Consider the following 20869-nt stretch of genomic DNA (forward strand, 5'->3'; position numbering starts at 1 on the left):
AAGGGGAAATGGCCACATGCAACACATATTCTAAAATTAAAAGAAGAAAATGTACTCGAGGATCTTGGATACTTTGTACTTTTAAAACATGTGGAGGGGCTTCCCTGGTGGTGCAGTGGTTGAGAATCTGCCTGCTAGTGAAGGGGACACGGGTTCGAGACCTGGTCTGGGAGGATCCCACATGTCGCGGAGCAACTAGGCCCGTGAGCCACAACTACTGAGCCTGCGCGCCTGGAGCCTGTGCTCCGCAACAAGAGAGGCCGTGATAGTGAGAGGCCCGCGAACCGCGATGAAGGGTGGCCCCCGCTTGACACAGCCCTCGCACAGAAACGAAGACCCAGCACAGCAAAAATAAATTAATAAATTAATAAACTCCTACCCTTAACATCTTAAAAAATGTGGAACATGAAAAAAATATAATCTTTCACATCTTCTGCAACTCTTGCTTGTGATTATTTCCCACACGATTAAACACGTCAAAATCACAATAATAGTCATTTTATATTGGGAAGTAATCAGTTCTATATAGTAATACACAGAGGCAGCACTTCAGTGTTAGAACAGATTTAAAATTCATTGCATTGTGTTTACCATTATATCTATATTACTGGGTAAAAGAAAGGAAATTATTTGTTATGGTTATGTGGAGTTTAACGTCGGAGCCCAAATATCTATAATAGCTCTCCATTTTCCTGTTCTGTGATTAAATTATTTCATTATTACATAAATCCAGAATGAATTTCCCTATGCAAGTTTATACCGTCTAATTCATAAATCAGTGAGGTAGGCTGTAAAGTTAGACTGTTTTGAGTCGTTTGGCAATCAAATGTTCCTATTTCCACTATAAAAGTCTTTCTTATTCCATAATGAAATCATAAACTTAATCTGATAGACCAAAATCTGCATTTAGGTCTTTATTTTTTAAGCACTGATTTTGAGAGTTTGGAATGTTTACATTTAAATATGGCCAAATATATTTAAAGTCAGTTAGAAGATTTAGCTTAAATACAGGAAGACCTCAGTTATGAATTATTTTGATGCGCAGCTAATGCAATCATCTTAAATTAACAGCTTTCTTTAGTAAAAAGAAGATCCCTCTTTTCTGTTTATTGATATTCATTTCTCTTTATTGATATTCATTGGGATGGAAAAAGAGATGGAAGGAAGAAATCTGGTCTGTAGTGAACCTGGAATGCCCAAAAGTCCTAGCTTGATAAGCAAAATACAGGAGCACTTTTCGATGATGATTATAAGATCCTCTCCTTTGATGGTAATTTGTTTTTTTCCTAAATTGTTCTTTTTTTCCCCCTCTACTCATGAACATAAATCTACTCTGTGGGATATGAGGCTGCAAAATATGGGATCAGGAACCTGCCAGACAAAAGAACTAGAACAATTTAGCTATTACAATCACTGTTAAGCAACCCCACTGCTTCTAGTGGTAATATGAGTAATGGGGTCATACTCTCCTCTATAAAATGTGCATCATCAACACATAATGATGTGGAGCATTTCAAAAGGTACCCATGTTAGACTGTTCTTACATATTGGGGATTCAAAATATGAGATTACTGGAAAAGGGAAAAAAATTACAGATTGAAGTACCTCTGTAGTCTTAAGAATTACAGACATTTACATGGCTATTTAGACACAGTTATCACGGCTCCTACAATGATTTAGAGATACATACAAGGCAACTGGCACACTAACATACGTGGAATTAGGGGAAAAAAAGAAGAAAATAAGAAAACTAAGCCAAGTTCATCTTCAAACATCCATACTGAAAATTCTACTTGTCTAAATTAATTCGTTCATGTAGGAGTTCTCAGCTATATTTTCTACTTTCACTCATTTCCCATAAGAGTAAGCAAACAATCAATATAGGAAAGTCACCAAAGTCTGACTTCCACCTCAACTTCCTCCCATTGAAATCTTGTCACCGCCATAGGTGAGAATGTCAAACAGTGGTGAGAAGTATGATGTGAAAAAAAGAAAAAAAGAGACTGCAGCTACTCAGCCATTACCAGTAATGAACTATCGAAAGTTCTCAACCTTAGCTACATATTAGAATAACTCAGGGTGGGGAGGAGTTCCGAAAAATTCTGATGACTAAGTCCACCTAGAGATTCTGACTTGATTGGCCTGGGGTGCAAAGCTGGGTACTTGGAATTTTGCTTCCAGACCTTAGGTGATAAAACTAAATCTCTGTATTTCACAATGTTCTTTAGGAAAATTAAATAAACAACTCTATTCATGCCGTGTGCTTCTCCGCTGTTATCAATTTGATGATTTTATTCTGTAAAGTTGTTTCGAAGAAACACTCATAGGGTTTTTTATATTTAGTCATACTATTTTTGAAATATGTCTTAAATTTTTGATTTGTATATCTAGAAGATAAAATTTCTATATCTAGAAGAGCTTTCTCTATTTGCTTAACTCTATTTGAATCAATAAGATGTCATCTTAATTTTGTACTTTAATAAAAACCTCTCTTTAAATATGCTGGCATTTTGATGCTGTAGTCATATGATTTAAGAATTTGGTTTGGTTAAGAATTATTTTTTTGAAATAAAATACTCGAGTCAACGTATGCTCTGATATTCTAGCAGTATGTAGTTTTATTGTCTAAAAGGTTAAACTTTATTCCTGTAAGTTCATGACACTAAATAAAAAAGTAAAATATGTTTAATCTGATTTAGAATCAGAAGGCTCAATTTGCTCATTATGACAGGTAGCTGGTCAATGAACATGCAGAGGCAGCTCATTGCTGCCCTATAGTCCTAAATGCAAATAGAATGCAAGGAAGTGCCTTGCTCTACATCTACTTTTACATATAATAAGAGTATACCTGTCAAAATGTTTTACACATTGCACACATTTCCTTAATGCTGAAATTTGTTTATACCTGAGAATCTCAAACTATCTTGAAAGGCAGAAAAAGGGAAACTCTTTTTAACAGATTTAAATTTAGTAGTAAAACTACCAGTGCACCACACGGTGGAGTCAAACATCCACAAATCTATGTGACCAATATGTGACAGGAAATCTGAGCACAGATTTAAGATGGCCAAATACGGTAACGCCATTCACTTTGTCCTGCTTCTCCGTGATGTATTAAAACAAGTACTCGATTTCTGAAAAGGGAAAGCTAAGCCCATTAATCTTTTAATTAGCAATGAACTCTTCTGCAAATTTACAGAAACACATTGGGTATAAATTTTCATTTATACATAGGCTTAAATTTACCCCCCTTATATATACTTAGAAAAACGTCCTTTGATGGTATTCTTAGTAGGTTCTTTGTCTGACACATTGTGCTTAAGTGCTTACTTCACAGACAACCTCTTTATCCTCTACTTGTTTCTTCCAAAGGAGATTCAAATTGAGCTTCAGGAAAGCCAGTCCTTGAAGTAAATCTGAGTACTTGATAACTCTGTTCTAGAAAACAATTCACTTTGCTGTCATCTTAAAATAAAATCTTGGAGAAGAATGTTTCAAGAGCTTTTGGGTGGCTTGCATTTTCCAATATTATATATTACCATTTGGGGAATTCAAAGTCAAGAATCATCTTGAAAATGCAGGTGCAACCAGAAATGTAGGGAAAATTAGTGGGGAGAGGGCCTCGGGGATGGACAGATAACCTTCTAATGCTCCTCGCATTATATTGTATCGGTCTGAGTTATCCTTGGGTATTGGGTTCATACTATGTACATAAGATGTGAAAAGTAGCTATCTATAGTTACTGTAGATATAGTAGCTACCTGATAGTACCCTAGTATCAGAAAATCCTAGACATTTAAATAATTCTTATGATATTTTACATACCTGTAAATGTTATTTAAAAATAGAAATACAGCATTACTTCCCAAGGTGAAAGTTAATTTAGATACAGACTAAATTTACTTGGTATAAAGCTGACTTAGATTTATTTTCATTCCTATTTTAACTCTCATTCTAGAAAAATTAGTTTAACACATTTCATAATTCAGATTGAAAAGTATTGAATGTATAGGTATGTGAGTAAATATGAGTATAGACATATTAGTATTAGTAATAAAATGCAAATTTATATCTCTAATTTCTTGTTACTAGCTACTTGCAACACATTAAATGTAGAATATAGGTCATATGAATTCTAATTCCAAGATAAAGATGAGTTGATAATAAAATATTTGATGCTGCATTTTTAATACTACCACCAAAAGTATTTTCTTTAAACTTGACATTCCTACGGTTTCTCTCTAGCTCAAGTATAGTCTGAAAATATTGATAAACAGCAGACTTCAGTGTGATACTGCCCTGGTCTTTTAAGTGTCTCTATTTCAAATTCCTCCATTATGTACGTTCAAAAATAAATCTTAGAGTACTAATATAGAGATCCTTTTTCCCCTTACCTCCAAATAGTCCAATCAGTTGATCAAATAACCCTTTGTACAACTAGATGAATAAAGTTTAAGTTAGAAAGTTACTAATGTCTTGTTCGGATAATAAAAACAAAAGAAAAGAAGCTCATTCCAGGTTCTACTTGCCTGGGCTTCCTGAGGCATTTGAGCTGCGTCCACTTTGTCAGCAATATAAGCTGCCAACTGCTTGTCAATGGATGAGAGGGACTCCTGAATTAAGTGTAAGGATTTTTCAATCTCCTGGGCAGACTGGATACTCTGTTCAAGCAACTTTTGCCTCCTCACGGCCTAAACAAAGAAGAAACAGGAATGCATCAGTTCAATATTTACTGGTGATAGTTTTTCTGCAATCCTTCTGCAAGGCAAATGAAGATTCTAGATTCTACCCCCATCACCTTTTTATAAGATAGATTTCGCAGCTTCCTGCCACTCATTCAGCTCTACTTATAAAAATGAAAATCAGAATAAGAAAAAAGAGTTAGCACACAGAACTGCAGGATCAGGAATCTCTGCAGGACAAAAGCACAGTATTATGTACATCAAGGAAAGAGGCTGGGAAAAACATTAGTGAAATCATCTCCGTCATTGCAATCTGTTGTTCTCAGGCCGAATGTTCCTCCTGATCTCATTATATAGTTCAAGAGATTTGGTTTACTTAGAATAGGGTCATCGTCATCACAATCCAATTCAAGATAGATAATCCACTTCTACCAGTGAGACACATATACAATCTGTTCAGAATCAGCTCCTTTTCAAAAACAGAATTTTAGATAACCATTTGGTTAAGGATTTATTTTAAATTCTATTTCAACCAGTTATGCATGGTCTTTTTTTTGCCTCTACTTTCTTTCACAATTTGGATTATGGAAATTGCTTGTGCAATTGGATTTGTGTTACTGCTGAAGTAGAACAAATAATAAGTAACCCTAATATAGCTGCAATTAATCTTGATTGTTACTATAAGCATGATTAGGATAATTTAACACTTTTTAAGTATAAATAGCATGCTGAACAGATTGCAGAGTCTCCCTTGAAGGATCTGCTCACCTTTTTTTTTTTTTTTTTTTTTTTTTTTTTTTTTTTATTTAGTCTGCAATTAAAGATCGCAGCGATTTACTTATTTATTTTGTGGTACGCGGGCCTCTCACTGTTGTGGCCTCTCCCGTTGCGGAGCACAGGCTCCGGACGCGCAGGCCCAGCAGCCATGGCTCACGGGCCCAGCCGCTCCGCGGCATGTGGGATCTTCCCGGACCGGGGCACGAACCCGTGTCCCCTGCATCGGCAGGCGGACTCTCAACCACTGCGCCACCAGGGAAGTCCATCTGCTCACCTTTAAAAGAGTAGTTATAAAAGGAATGGGACAGACAACTTATTGAGAATTTCTTAAGTTATTCATCATAATCAAGGATTTTTTCTCATTATACAATGTGTAGGCATGATTATCTGGTACAAAAGAACTATCCTTCCCACAGACCATGATTAGGGTTTTGAAAAGAACCCTCCTTTTTATATTATGTAAAGAATATTCGATATTATATGAAGAATATAAATGTTGGCTCTTAAGTTTAAAATATAGTGGAGATGTCAATGTCCTTTAATGAAGCCAACTTGGAACACAGCGTTACTCAAGTGAGAACAAGGCTAAAAGCATCTGGACCAAAGGAAAAGGAGCTGGAAGACCTACGATGCTGCAGAAGCAAGGTAGGTATTCTCAGTATTTCCACCTACACCATAAACCTTCAGGATTCTGTCCTAGGCTTTTCTTTCTTCTCATTCTATCCATACCCTTAGCTACAATTACACTTCATATGCTCACAACTCTCAACTCTGCATCTCCAGTCCAGATTTCCCCCTTTGATCTCTACATTTGCATATATACTGTCGTAAGTGACAATTCCATTTGGGTGTCCCACAGCCATCAAAACAACAACAGAATGAAATACGGACCCACTGTCCCACCTCCCCAACTTGCTTTTTCTCTTTCTCTGTATCTTTTTCCCTATCTCAGTGATTTACAATTATGGCCTTTATTAGCCATAAATTTGGATATTTCCTCTTCTTCTATCATATCCTTCACCATTTTGCAATTAGTGAGTCCATCGATCACCAATCCTTTCTTCTACCTCCTAATATTTCTTCGTTCCGTCCTTTTCTCCCTCTCCCCACCACCACCATTACTCTACTTGAGGTTATTAGCATCTCTTGCCTCAAACATGGTACAGGACTCTTGGCTGGAATCCTGCCCTGCCACTACTCATCTACAAAGAAGCTACAGTATGTTCTTCCTAAAATAACAATAATTATCTGCTTTAATCTTCTAGTGATTCCTTATTTTCCTTAGGATAAAAGCCATACTCAATATGGCTCTAAGTCCTTTCACAGTCCCTGTGGTATCTTCTACTACTTGCTGGCGCTATAGAGAAATTTATTTTTCATTTCCCAGCATATATTATGTTCCTCTTTACACTTGGTGCTAAACATGCTGTTCCCTTTTCCTAGAACAATCCCATGCCCAACTTCCTTTTATTGGCTAATTTACATTTATCCTTTGAGTCTTACCTTGGAAATGTGGACATCTCCCTCTCCAGGCGGCTGTCCCTAAAAGCCGGTGTTCTCTCTTGCCCTTTTATTTCTGTCTCAGTATGTATCACACCATATTGTAATTTCCAAATGCCTAACTATGTGCCAGGCATCAGGGTGCTCTCAGGTTTTCTTTTCAAATTACTCAATAGATTCAGGCCTAACATTGAAAAATTGACCCTTGGCCCTAAGGCAAAAAAGGGATTCTTTTTAGTGGGCTGGGATTTTGAGAGACATTTGACTTCTCCAAAGTCTGGAGTGGGGATTTTCTCAAAAATTATAGATTCTTGCCTGTTCTGTTTCAATTTACGAAGAAAACTTCAGGCTCTTAGTTGAGAAAAATTATCTAGGAGTTTTAAAAATGTTATTAATATTTCTAGGAAATAAAGAAAGAAGAACAGATGTCAGATGACTGATTTTACAAAAATATCATAATATGGTTTATGATCATCTTTTAGTAAATGATACACTTATTTATTTTACTTATCTTTTTGTTTATAAGTACGTGTCAATGAGAGCTGGATATGTCAAATGTTTTGATCTCCAGCATTGTTGTTTTCTTTTCCCTAAGTAGTGAAACATTTTAGCCAATGTTAAAATTAAACCTCATTTCTTTGAGTGATTTTTGTAGTAGATGCACTAAAAAAACAAAAACAAAAGCAAAAAAACGCTATGTCCCAAATTCTGATGCATATAAAGGAAAACAACTATACATCCTTGAAATTTCTGCTTGGGGGACAGCATTAATTGCCACTTTGAATGCTGCTACTTTGCCCAAGGTAAAACAATAAGGATTAACTATTTCCTCATGGACAGTGGCTGGGGGTGGAAGTCCTGTAAGAGATGTGCTAAAACCAAATCCAACTCCCCTGGCTCTTAAGGAACTAACGTGGAGACCCAAGAGAGGCCACTAATCTGCATTATTTACAGCCACACTGCACTGCACAGACTGTCCTGATCCAGAAGTTCTATTATCTGGAATTTGAAGTTCAATGGGTCAGGCACTTAATGCAACTATTTCCTTTCAGTTTTTCTTCGTCATCCAAGAAGAGGTTGTAATTTGCTCAAGTACCAAGTAATAAGAATACTCAATGTGTGCCATTTACAGCAACATGGATGTACCCAGAGATTATCATACTCAGTGAAGTAAACCAGAAAGAGAAAGACAAATATCATATGACATCACTTATATGTAGAATCTAAATATGACACAGATGAACTTATTTATGAAACAGAAACAGAATCACAGACATAGAAAACAAACTTTTGGTAACCAAAGGGGAAAAGGGGTGGGGAAGGGATAAATTAGGAGCTTGGGATTAGCAGATATGAACTACTATATATAAAATAGATAAACAACAAGGTCCTACTGTATAGCACAGGGAACTATATTCAATATCTTGTGATAAACCATAATGGAAAAGAATATGAAAAAGAATATATGTATATATATGCATAACTGAATCACTTTGCTGTACAGCAGAAACTAACACAACACTGTAAATCAACTATACTTCCATTAAAAAGAAAAAGAATACTCAATTTGACTGAATTACGTTGCTGGGTTTGAGAACACTTTTGATTAGCTGTTTCCTCCTGTCTAATTTATGAGCTATTCTGAAGCTCCACTATTATGGTCATGAACACATTGGACTCTGTTACTTTAGAATTCTCGCTATAGTCTTCAACTGTAAACAGTAAGTACTAAGTTTCTCTCATTCTAAGAGATGGAAATAAGACTTATCTCAAAAGGGTTTACAAAAGAGGTAGAAAACTGGCCTTTCCATCATTACTCCACCAGTCTCACTTATTCTAAACCTCTCTGAAAATTTAGGAGAGAATCATAGTCACAGTGAATCCGTGGCCCAGGGAGACAGTGTGATGGTTTTTTCTGTTCACTCCCCAAGGAGGTATAAACAGCGGTACTTCAACCCTTCTGCCCCAAGCAAATGAGGGGCACTCCAAGACCATCATTTATAGAGTCTGGGAGTACAAAGTAGATAGGATGACTTCTAATTAACCAACTTGGACTCTGCTTATGCAGCTGAATGCTTTATTTGCTTTCTATGACTACTGAGGGCTTAAAAAAGGATCTGAAATGATGGCATAGTAAAGAGAAGAGGCATCTTGTACTTCCCAATGCTTGGTGTGGCAAAAACATTTCCGTAGGTCAACTGGACACTGAAGGAGGCAGCTATGTTTGAGCTGTCTAACAGGAGCAGTGCATATGGAGCAAGAATACTCCAGGATAAAGACACTTGAAGACATTACAGAGCATGTTTTTCTTGTTAAAAAAAAATGGGAAAACAGAAGAGCTTCTGTAAGACCTCTTAAGAGCCCACACTTGCACCCCAAAGAAAGCAAATGTTTGTGCCCTTATTACATATAATACATGAACACCACAAAATGCTACTTAAGAGGAGACATTTGCTCACTTTCCTTCATTCCTACTTCTCAGGCCAATGTAGAATAATGTCACCCAGGTGGGGTAAGGGAAGATGCTGGAAACTGATCATTCTTCCCTACTAGGGCAGTTCACTTGGGCTTAAACTGGAAACATTAAACTGAATATGAGATTGAAATTTTAAGCTGAACTAAACTTAACTTTTCTCGTGTCACAGAGACCAGAAAGGAATGGAATATACTCAGGATGCCAGCAAGAAAGATGAATAAAAAGATGAATAAACCATCTGCTTGAAGCAAAACCATTTCATGTTTGTGTCCTATCTGGTTCAAACTACGCAGCAAACTACTGACACAGTCCATGAATTCAGCACTTGATAAACTGAGGTAGAGGAAGAGGAAAAAGATGGCTATGAGGAACAGTGAGAATGTGGTTTGGTGCAAGACAGGAAATGGTTTATGGAAGGCATGAAGACACAGATAATGAAGGGCCTAGGAACTACATTTGAAACACTGAGAATTATAGTAGAACAGCATGATTAGAAGACTTAAAATAGATATGTCAATGTCTTTGTCTTATACAAAGGCCAGCAAATTACACGTTTTATATCCATCTACTGATGTTCCATGTGTGGACTACTGCTACTATCAAATGCAACACTTTGCTTACTAACAGATAATTTCAGTGAACAATTAAAATTTCTGAAGCATAATGTGAAGGTCTTTAAGGAAGGATGCCATGAAAATGTCAGAAATTATTTTAAAACCTAGGAATGTTCTATTTGCCTCAGAAACCGGTTCTCCCAACTTTTAGTTATTCAGAACTGGCAGGAGAACATCCTCAAAGAAGGTGAAATGTAAGGAACACCCTGGGCCTCACCGTAGACTTGGACTTCTTTGGGGTTGATGAGAGATGAGCATTTCATTTCTCAAGATTCTGTATCGTAGAAGAAAAATAATAGATCTCCACAAAGTTGCGTATAACATTTCTGCGTGGTTAGGGGTGCTTTTAGCAGGCTGAGGAAATATTTTTCAAGAAGAATCAAGCTAATATTTTGAAAAGGGAATTAAATGGAGATTAAAAGAAAAGGAGAGGGAGAAGATAATTTACAGCAGGGAGGAGAATTTACAACTGCTCACAGTCCCAGCAACCATCAAAAGCTTCACTTTGTTGCTTTTTCTTGTTTTCAAGTTAGTATGTCCTACTTTTTCCTAAAGAAACAAGGGCCTACACAGTGTTCCTTGGAAAAGAAAGACCAAATAAATAAAAATTGTTGCTTTAACCCACTTTAGGTTTAACTCATAAGGCGTTCTGGCACAATTGCTTTTTGTGGCATAGTTGTTAATGTGCTTGAGAGGCTATAAATAATTACATAGATGTGCACACGTATTTGTATACAGTCTTTTTTTTTTTTTTTGCGGTATGCGGACCTCTTACTGTTGTGGCCTCTCCCATTGCAGAGCACAGGCTCCGGAGGCGCAGGCTCAGCGGCCATGGCTCATGGGCCCAGCCGCTCCGCGGCATGTGGGATCTTCCTGGACTGGGGCACGAACTCGTGTCCCCTGCATTGGCAGGCGGACTCTCAACAGAGTTTTTAAATATAAAAGAATATTACATTATTTACAAGGGCCTCTAGATTTATTTTTGTTAATGTCACTTGGTTTAACCCCACTGGTCAGGAAAACCCCCAAACCATGTGCATGGAGCTCCCTATAATTTCCTTTACAGGAAAAGATTATAAACGTTAAAACCACTGGTGTCATGGTTAATTGGAACTTCATCTGTTTTAGGTCTTTGCAGGTCACCGAAGTTCTTCTGTGACCTCTGAGGGAAGCATACTTGAAAGTAATGTTTAGGAATAACGTTATCAATGGAACTTGACATCAGATAGCCATGACTTTCAAGTCAAGCATTGATAGAATGGTCAATGAGCTGTACAGTAATATATCTAAGACATTTCTGGATTTTTGCTGCATCCATTCATCTTCATGGGTAGACAAATGAAATTGGTCTTCTGCCCTGACAGGAGCAAACTGATGTATTGTTTCAGCTTCAAAAAGAAAGTGATGGAAGTATAATACAGTAAATCTAGCAGGAATCTACAGAGTTCATCTAACCCCAGTCTTTTCAAGGTAACTTCAGAAGCCCCCCTGGTCAGTAAAGCTTCTCTGAACCAATGCCAAGGTGCTCTCTGATTGTACATGTGCTCATAATACTGCTCTAGACTTTAGGCAATTAATAATTTATAGATACTGTAAATAATTAAACTATCATAGAAAATTTCTCCTGATACAGAATGAGACAGAATCAGAGTCTAGGGATAAGCTGGGTCAGGATTAAGACCACAAGTTTAAGTAACATATAGAGCAAGTGTCCCCAACCCCCGGGGCTGCAGACCCACGGCCTGTTAGGAACCGGGCTGCACAGCAGGAGGTGAGCAGTGGGTGAGTGAGCAAAGCTTCACCTGCCGCTCCCCATCGCTCACATAACTGCCTGAACCATATCCCCGCCTCTGCCCCGGAACAAGTGTCTTCCATGAAACTGGTCTCTGGTGCCAAAAACGGTGGGGGCCGCTAACATAGAGTGTATATAAGAGTAAAAATCCAAATCTTGCAGTAAAATCAAGTTGTAGCATGAAGCAATGAGCGGCAATCCTACAAAAGTAGGAATGTAGCCACTGAAAAACTTAGTTGATTTCTGGCAATTGCTTCTGTTGTCCCAGAAAGCTACAAATGCAGCAACTCTCCCCTACTGCACGTATAGGTAGGGGGAGGCAAGGTGTCCCAATTAGAAAAACTGTAGGTCGTGCTTCCAAGCTGAGGTGGGGAGGTAATTACGCCAATGCTGAGGGAGAACCTACTGAGACCAACTGCAGATAGACTGGCAGTTGTATCAAGTTGTATCAACGTGTTATTGTCATGTAAATGAACTGGCAACTTGGTATTCCTCAGATACGGGCTGTGATTTCCCTTGGACACAGTCAGGTGACAGCAACCTCAGAGTGGAAGACCTCTTGGGGTTAGTCGAACTCTCCATTCAGGAATTCAGACTTTCAGGATAAAGCCTGCACAGAGTTTCTGGTCTCCGGGACTTCACATGATGTGTGGGAAGTACATCCTTCACAGCCCCATTTACAGAGCAGCTAAGGATGGCTACAAGGTTTGGCTACGAGTAAAACAGTTTTCAGTCTTCAGGCAGTAGTCTCAAATATAGCCTCAATAACCAGAGATGATGCTTTTCTGATGTACATTAGTGATCTCTGCTGGATCTCTTTTACTGTGATGTAGGCCCATCATAGTCTGAAGCCAGTGTTCAGCTTCCCTTGAAATAAAATGCTCTAGACTCTGTTGACCTCTAAGGTCAATCACCAGTAGGGTTAAATTATACTCAGATTGGTGCCAACTAGATGTGGTATCTGAGAAACTGGAAAAATACCTCTCTCTCCTGGGATGTCTGGGATGACTGATCCTTTTTCATCCTTTCCATATGCATGAAGATTAACAATACTTATTGATCACAAATACTTCGGATGATTGCCGTGGTTTTGGAGAAGTCAAAGTGCAAGACAGAGTGTGTTTATGGCTTCCTGCCACACTACTTATCCACACTTTACTAAAAGTTACCTCAGGCATAGCTCAGTAAATAGCTGCACTATTGTGTCTGAAGATTATTACAAGGCTTGCAAATCTTTTGTTCTTCAAGTAGATGAGATAGAAAAGGATACAGATTTGTAGCAAGGAACTCCTGCCGGGGTCTTTGGCTGTGATATGATTCATTTGGCTGGGATGCACACCTTAAACAGCAGGAACAAGATGTAGAAAACAGCTGCTTTTGCTTTTTCTTGCCAAATATGCTGTAAACTTATTGAGCAGTAGCCTGGGAGCACAGAAAGAAGACTCATGTGTGTTGATATAGGCATGGGGAACAGATAAATACTGGCAAAGTGGTATATTACACTTAATTCCTTGTTAGAGACCAGGGATGTCTGTCACTGAATGCTCTTGTGAGATATTAAGCTGGATGAAATAGACATAAACTGTTTCCAGCTTCCTCCTCTATCTTCTCCCCTCAGTGGTATCTTATCATCTGTAGGTGAAATCCATTGTGCTGCAGTTGTTTGGAGTGGGAGAGGATCAACCAGCTCTCAGTTGGTAGGCCCTCACATGTAGGGTTGTTGCATTTCTCCTAGGTCAGATACAGCTGAAAATTAAGTTACAGCCAATGGTTACCACAGCCATGCAGAATGGCTTAGTGTCTTTCAAACTGGTCCCACAGGGAATGTCTGTTCCATCTAAAATGTGGTCCAGGAGGAAAAAAGAGGTAGCATATTAGGGAACACCCTTTATATGCCATCAAAAGTTTGGCATGATTTCCTAGAAAGTGCTCATTCTACTCCAGCAGAGAACTGTGGCCTTGAAGGAGAACCACTGTTATCCCTGCATGGTTTAATTGTTCAGGTGTTGAAAATGAGCTTCATCTCTGGAATAAAGAGAACACTCAGCTCTAAAGAGCAGTGGATGGATGTAATAAAGTTAATGGTCCACTCTGGGAATGATTCTGAGACAGAGGGCACATTAGGAAATCGGACTGCCTTAAAACAATTCATGCTCAGGTAAAGGTCAAGGCCAGAGTTCTAAACCTGAATAATCATCAGAACCTAGAGGAACTTTTCAAACTACAGTTCTCAGGCTCAATCAAATTCTACTAAATTAGAAATTCAAAGGTAGTCAGAGGGAATAACATATAGACTAAAGTTCCTGTAACCCTTCCATCTGTGTGATTTTGATGACTAGCCAGATTTGAGAAGAATTATCAAGAGTGAAGTTTGAAAGAAAAGTTGCCTTAAATAAGAATTAAATAATACAGAGAAATGCAATTAATTGGGCTCACCACAAAGAAGAGGGAAGGACAAAGTACCACTGAATTGGCCACTTCTCAGTGCAGATCAGAAAACAATATGAAGTTGTTAAGGCAGAGGCAATAAAGCACTTCTTGAATTTTATTTGATACTTTCAATGGAAACTTCCTAATGAATATGTGTATTCTATGACTTAAAAAACACCTTGATGAATTTGAAAAATATTTGTATTCCTCATTCCATACATGGATGGCTCTAAGATACTAGAATGCAATGCAAAGTTGTTTACTGTTCCTTCTCCCATTTCTTTCTTTTAAAAAAAATGAAAGTAATTTTTACTAGCACCAAGCAATTTTAGTGACAATTTGCCTGAATATTAAAGAACAGTTTTGATCATTCAACCCTAAGAATATATGTAGCTTGACAAGAAAATCGGTTTAAAAAGAATCTAGAGTGGAAAAGTAAGATGGACAAGACAGATGAATATTACCTTGAGAATCATATTTTATGTTAAAAGAATTAAACTTTAGTTGTAAGCTGTGATGGACAGAAGTAAAAGTTATAGACAAGCCTAACTTCAAAAGTCTCACTTTGAGAAAAACTCCAAGAATTTTTATGAAAATGTACACAGATAACAAATTTAAAAGAAAATTTTGTTATCAAAAAATTCATTCCTAAAAGACTACTTTACCAATCTATACTACTAATTTAAATATTGCAAGTGATTAGTCTTTAGGTCTTAATATCAGATGTTTTTCATTTAAATAGTAACTTTCCCTTTTGCTATTCTAACTTTAGAGGAAGGAGTTCAACCACTAAATTATAAGAAATGTGAAGACAAGAAACTCCTAAAAAAATATTCGTAATCGGGAGACCTTCAAGATGGTGGAAGAGTAAGACGTGGAGATAGCCTTCCTCGCCACAGACACATCAGAAATACATCTACACGTGGAACTGCTCCTATAGAAGACCCACTGAACGCTGGCAGAAGACCTCAGACCTCCCAAAAGGGAAGAAACTCCCCATGTACCTGGGTAGGACCAAAGAAAAAAAGAATAAACAGAGACAAAAGAACAGGGACGGGACCTGCACCAGTGGGAGGGAGCTGTAAAGGAGGAAAGCTTTCCACACACTAGGAAGCCCCTTCGCGGGCAGAGACTGCCGGTGGCGGAGGGGAAGCTTCGGAGCCGCAGAGGAGAGCGCAGCAACAGGGGTGCGGAGGGCAAAGCGGGGACGTTCCCGCACAGAGGACAGGTGCCGACCAGCACTCACCAGCCCGAGTGGCTCGTCTGCTCACCTGCCGCAGCGGGCGGGGGCTGAGAGCTGAGGCTCGGGCTTCGGTCAGATTGCAGGGAGAGGACTGGGGCTGACGGCGAGAACACAGCCTGAAGGGGGCTAGTGCGCCACAGCTAGCCAGGAGGGAGTCCGGGTAAAAGTCTGGAGCTGCCGAACGGACAAGAGACTTTTTCTTGCCTCTTTGTTTCCTGGTGTGTGAGAAGAGGAGATTAAGAGCGCTGCTTAAAGGAGCTCCAGAGACGGGTGCAAGCCGCGGCTATCAGCACGGACCCCAGAGACGGGCATGAGACGCTAAGGCTGTTGCTGCGCCACCAAGAAGCCTGTGTGCAAGCACAGGTCACCATCCACACCTCCCCTACTGGGAGCCTGTGCAGCCCACCACTGCCAGGGTCCCGTGGTCCAGGGACAACTTCCCCGGGAGAACGCACGGCGCGCCTCAGGCTGGTGCAACGTCAGGCTGGCCTCTGCCGCCGCAGGCTCCCCCCGCATTCGTACCCCTCCCTCCTCCCCCCCGCAGCCTGAGTGAGCCAGAGCCCCCGAATCAGCGGCTCCTTTAACCCCGTCCTGTCTGAGCGAAGAACAGACGCCCTCAGGCGACCTACACGAAAAGGCGAGTCCAAATCCAAAGCTGAACCCCGGGAGCTGTGTGAACAAAGAAGAGAAAGGGAAATCTCTCCCAGCAGCCTCAGGAGCAGCGGATTAAATCTCCACAATCAACTTGATGTACCCTGCATCTCTGGAATACCTGAATAGACAATGAATCATCCCAAATTGAGGAAGAGGATTCTGGGAGCAAAGATATATATATATTTTTCCCTTTTTCTATTTTTCTGAGTGTGTATGTATATGCTTCTGTGTGTGATTTTGTCTGTATAGCTTTGCTTTTACCATTTGTCCTAAGGTTCTGTCTGTCCATTTTTTTGTTTTTTTACTTTAAATTTTTTTTCTCTTAATTATTTTTTTTATTTTTCAGTTTAATAACTTTATTTTATTTATCTATTTCTATTTTTTCACCCTTTTATTCTGAGCCGTGTGGATGAAAGGCTCTTGGTGCTCCAGCCAGGCGTCAGGGCTGTGACTCTGAGATGGCAGAGCCAACTTCAGGACACTGGTCCACAAGAGACCTCCCAGCTCCATGTAATATCAAACGGCGAAAATCTCCCAGAGATCTCCATCTCAACGCCAAGAGCCAGCTTCACTCAACAACCAGCAAGCTACACGTGGACACCCTATGCCAAACAACTGGCAAGTCAGGAACACAATGCCATACATTAGCAGAGAGGCTGCCTAAAATCATAATAAGGCCACAGACACCCCAAAACACACCACAAGATGTGGACTTGCCCACCAGAAAGACAAGATGCAGCCTCATCCACCGCAACACAGGCACTAGTCCCCTCCACCAGGAAGCCCACACAACCCACTGAACCAACATTAGCCACTGGGGACAGACACCAGAATCAACGGGAACTACGAACCTGCAGCCTGTGAAAAGGAGACCCCAAACACAGTAAGTTAAGTAAAATGAGAAGAGAGAAAAACACACAGCAGATGAAGGAGCAAGATAAAAACCCACCAGACCTAACAAATGAAGAGGAAATAGGAAGTCTACCTGAAAAAGAATTCAGAATAATGACAGAAAAGATGATCCAAAATCTTGGAAATAGAACAGAGAAAATACAAGAAACATTTAACAAGGACCTCGAAGAACTAAAGAGCAAATAAACAATGATGAACAACACAATAAATGAAATTTAAAATTCTCCAGAAGGGATCAATAGCAAAATAACTGAGGCAGAAGAACAGATATGTGACCTAGATGATAATTAGTGGAAATAACTACTGCAGAGCAGAATAAAGAAGAAAGACTGAAAAGAACAGAAGACAATCTCAGAGGCCGCTTGGAAAACATTAAAAGCACCAACATTCGAATTATAGGGGTCCCAGAAGAAGAAGATAAAAAGAAAGGGACTGAGAAAATATTTCAAGAGATTATAGTTGAAAGCTTCCCTAATATAGGAAAGGAAAGAGTTAATCAACTCCAGGAAGCACAGAGAGTCCTATACAGGATAAATCCAAGGAGAAACATGCCAAGACACATATTAATCAAACTATCAAAAACTGAACACAAAGAAAAAATATTAAAAGCAGCAAGTGAAAAACAACAAATAACACACAAGGGAATCCCCATAAGGTTAACAGCTGATCTTTCGGCAGAAACTCTGCAAGCCAGAAGGGACTGGCAGGACGTATTTAAAGTGATGAAGGAGAAAAACCTACAACCAAGACTACTCTATCCAGCAAGAATCTCATTCAGATCTGATGGAGAAATTAAAACCTTTACAGACAAGCAAAAGCTAAGAGAAGTCGGCACCACCAAAGCAGCTTTACAACAAATGCTAAAGGAACTTCTCTAGGCAGGAAACACAAAACAACGAAAAGACCTACAATAACAAACCCAAAACAATGAAGAAAATCGTAATAGGAAAATACAAATCGATAATTTCCTTAAATGTAAATGGATTCAATGTTCCCACCAAAAGACATAGACTGGCTGAATGGATATAAAAACAAGACCCCTATATATGCTGTCTACCAGAGACCCACTTCAGACCTAGGGACACGTACAGACTGAAAGTGAGGGGATAGAAAAAGATATTCCATGCAAATGGAAATCAAAAGAAAGCTGGAGAAGCAATTCTCATATCAGACAAAATAGACTTTAAAATAAAGACTATTACAAGAGCTAAAGAAGGACACTACATGATAATCAAGGGATCAGTCCAAGAAGAAGATATAACAATTGTAAATATTTATGCACCCAACATAGGAGTACCTCAATACATAAGGCAATTACTAACAGCCATAAAAGGGGGAATCAACAGTAACACAATCAGAGTAGGGGACTTTAACACCCCACTTTCACCAATGGACAGATCATCCAAAATGAAAACAAATAAGGAAACACAAACGTTAAATGATACATTAAACAAGATGGACTTATTTGATACTTATAGGACATTCCATCCAAAAACAAAAGAATATACTTTCTTCTCAAGTGCTCAAGGAACATTCTCCAGGATAGCTCATATCTTGGGTCACAAATGAAGCCTCGGTAAATTTAAGAAAATTGAAATCATATCAAGTATCTTTTCTGACGACAATACTATGAGACAAGATATGAGTTACAGGAAAAAAATCTGTAAAAAATACAAACACATGGAGGCTAAACAATACACTACTTAACAACCAAGAGGTCATTGAAGACATCAAAGAGGAAATCAAAAAATACCTAGAAACAAATGACAATGAAAACACAACGACTGAAAACCTATGGGATGCAGCAAAAGCAGTTATAAGAGGGAAGTTTATAGCAATACAATCCTACCTTAAGAAACAAGAAACATCTCAAATAAACAACCTAACCTTACAGCTAAAGCAATTAGAGAAAGAAGAACAAAAAAACCCCAAAGTGAGCAGAAGGAAGGAAATCACAAACATCAGAACAGAAATAAATGAAAAAGAAACAAAGGAAACGATAGCAAGATCAATAAAACTAAAAGCTGATTCTTTGAGAAGATAAACAAAATTGATAAAGCATTAGCCAGATTCATCAAGAAAAAAAGGGAGATAACTCAAATCAATAGAATTAGAAATGAAAAAAGGAGAAGTAACAACTGACACTGCAGAAATACAAAGGATTATGAGAGATTACTACAAGCAACTCTATGCCAATAAAATGGACAACCTGGAAGAAATGGACAAGTTCTTAGAATAGCACAACCTTCCATGACTGAAGCAGGAAGAAATAGAAAATATAACCAGACCAATCACAAGCACTGAAACTGAAACTGTGATTAAAAATCTTCCAACAAACAAAAGCCCAGGACCAGATGACTTCACAGGCCAATTCTATCAAACATTTAGAGAAGAGCTAACACCCATCCTTCTCAAACTCTTCCAAAATATACCAGAGGGAGGAACGCTCCCAAACTCATTCTATGAGGCCACCATCACCTTGATACCAAAACCAGACAAAGATGTCACAAAGAAAGAAACTACAGGTCAATATCACTGATGAACATAGATGCAAAAATCCTCAGCAAAATACTAGCAAACAGAATCCAACAGCACGTTAAAAGGATCATACACCATGATCAAGTGGGGTTTATCCCAGGAATGCAAGGATTCTTCAATATATGCAAATCAATCAATGTGATACACCATATTAACAAATTGAAGGAGAAAAATCATATGATCATCTCAATTGATGCAGAGAAAGCTTTCGACAAAATTCACCACCCATTTATGATAAAAACCCTGCAGAAACTGGGCATAGAGGGAACTTTCCTTGGCATAATAAAGGCCATATATGACAAAACCCACAGCCAACATCGTCCTCAATGGTGAAAAACTGAAACTGTTTCCACTAAGATCAGGAACAAGACAAGGTTGCCCGCTCTCACCACTATTATTCAACACAGTTTTGGATGTTTTAGACACAGAAATCTGAGAAGAAATAAAAGGAATCCAATTCGGAAACGAAGAAGTAAAACTGTCACTGTTTGCAGATGACATGAGACTATACATAGAGAATCCTAAAGATGCTGCCAGAAAACTACTGGAGGTAATCAATGAATTTGGTAAAGTAGCAAGATACAAAATTAATGCACAGAAATCTCTAGCATTCATATACACTAATAATGAAAAATTGGAAAGTGAAATTAAGAAAACACTCCCATTTACCATTGCAACAAAAAGAATACAATATCTAGGAATAAACCTACCTCAGGAGACAAAAGACCTGTATGCAGAAAATTATAAGACACTGATGAAAGAAATTAAAGACAATACAAATAGATGGAGAGATATACCATGTTCTTGGATTGGAACAATCAACATTGTGAAAATGACTCTACTACCCAAAGCAATCTACAGATTCAATGCAATCCCTATCAAACTACCACTGGCATTTTTCACAGAACTAGAACAAAAAATTTCACAATTTGTATGGAAACACAATAGACCCCGAATAACCAAAGCAATCTTGAGCAAGAAAAACAGAGCTGGAGGAATCACGCTCCCTGACTTCAGACTATACTACAAAGCGACAGTAACCAAGACAGTATGGTACTGGCAGCAAAACAGAAATATATATCAATGGAACAGGATAGAAAGCCCAGAGATAAACCCACGCATAAATGGTCACCTTATCTTTCATAAAGGAGGCAAGAATATACAGTGGAGAAAAGACATCCTCTTCAATAAGTGGTGTTGGGAAAACTGGACAGCTACATGTAAAAGAATGTAATTAGAACACTCCCTAAC

General features: G+C 38.7%; 1 protein-coding gene across 1 annotated transcript in view; it reads right to left on the reverse strand.

Moving 5' to 3' along the window:
• DMD (dystrophin) overlaps positions 1 to 20869 on the reverse strand; it is a 2099690-nt gene that overhangs the window by 1302895 nt on the left and 775926 nt on the right. The window contains exon 30 of the mRNA XM_032618871.1: positions 4530 to 4691. Coding sequence (XP_032474762.1) covers positions 4530 to 4691 — 162 coding nt within the window. The remainder of the gene's footprint in view (positions 1 to 4529; positions 4692 to 20869) is intronic.

This window comes from Phocoena sinus, chromosome X (assembly GCF_008692025.1).
Source record: "Phocoena sinus isolate mPhoSin1 chromosome X, mPhoSin1.pri, whole genome shotgun sequence".
Classification (NCBI taxonomy): domain Eukaryota; kingdom Metazoa; phylum Chordata; class Mammalia; order Artiodactyla; family Phocoenidae; genus Phocoena; species Phocoena sinus.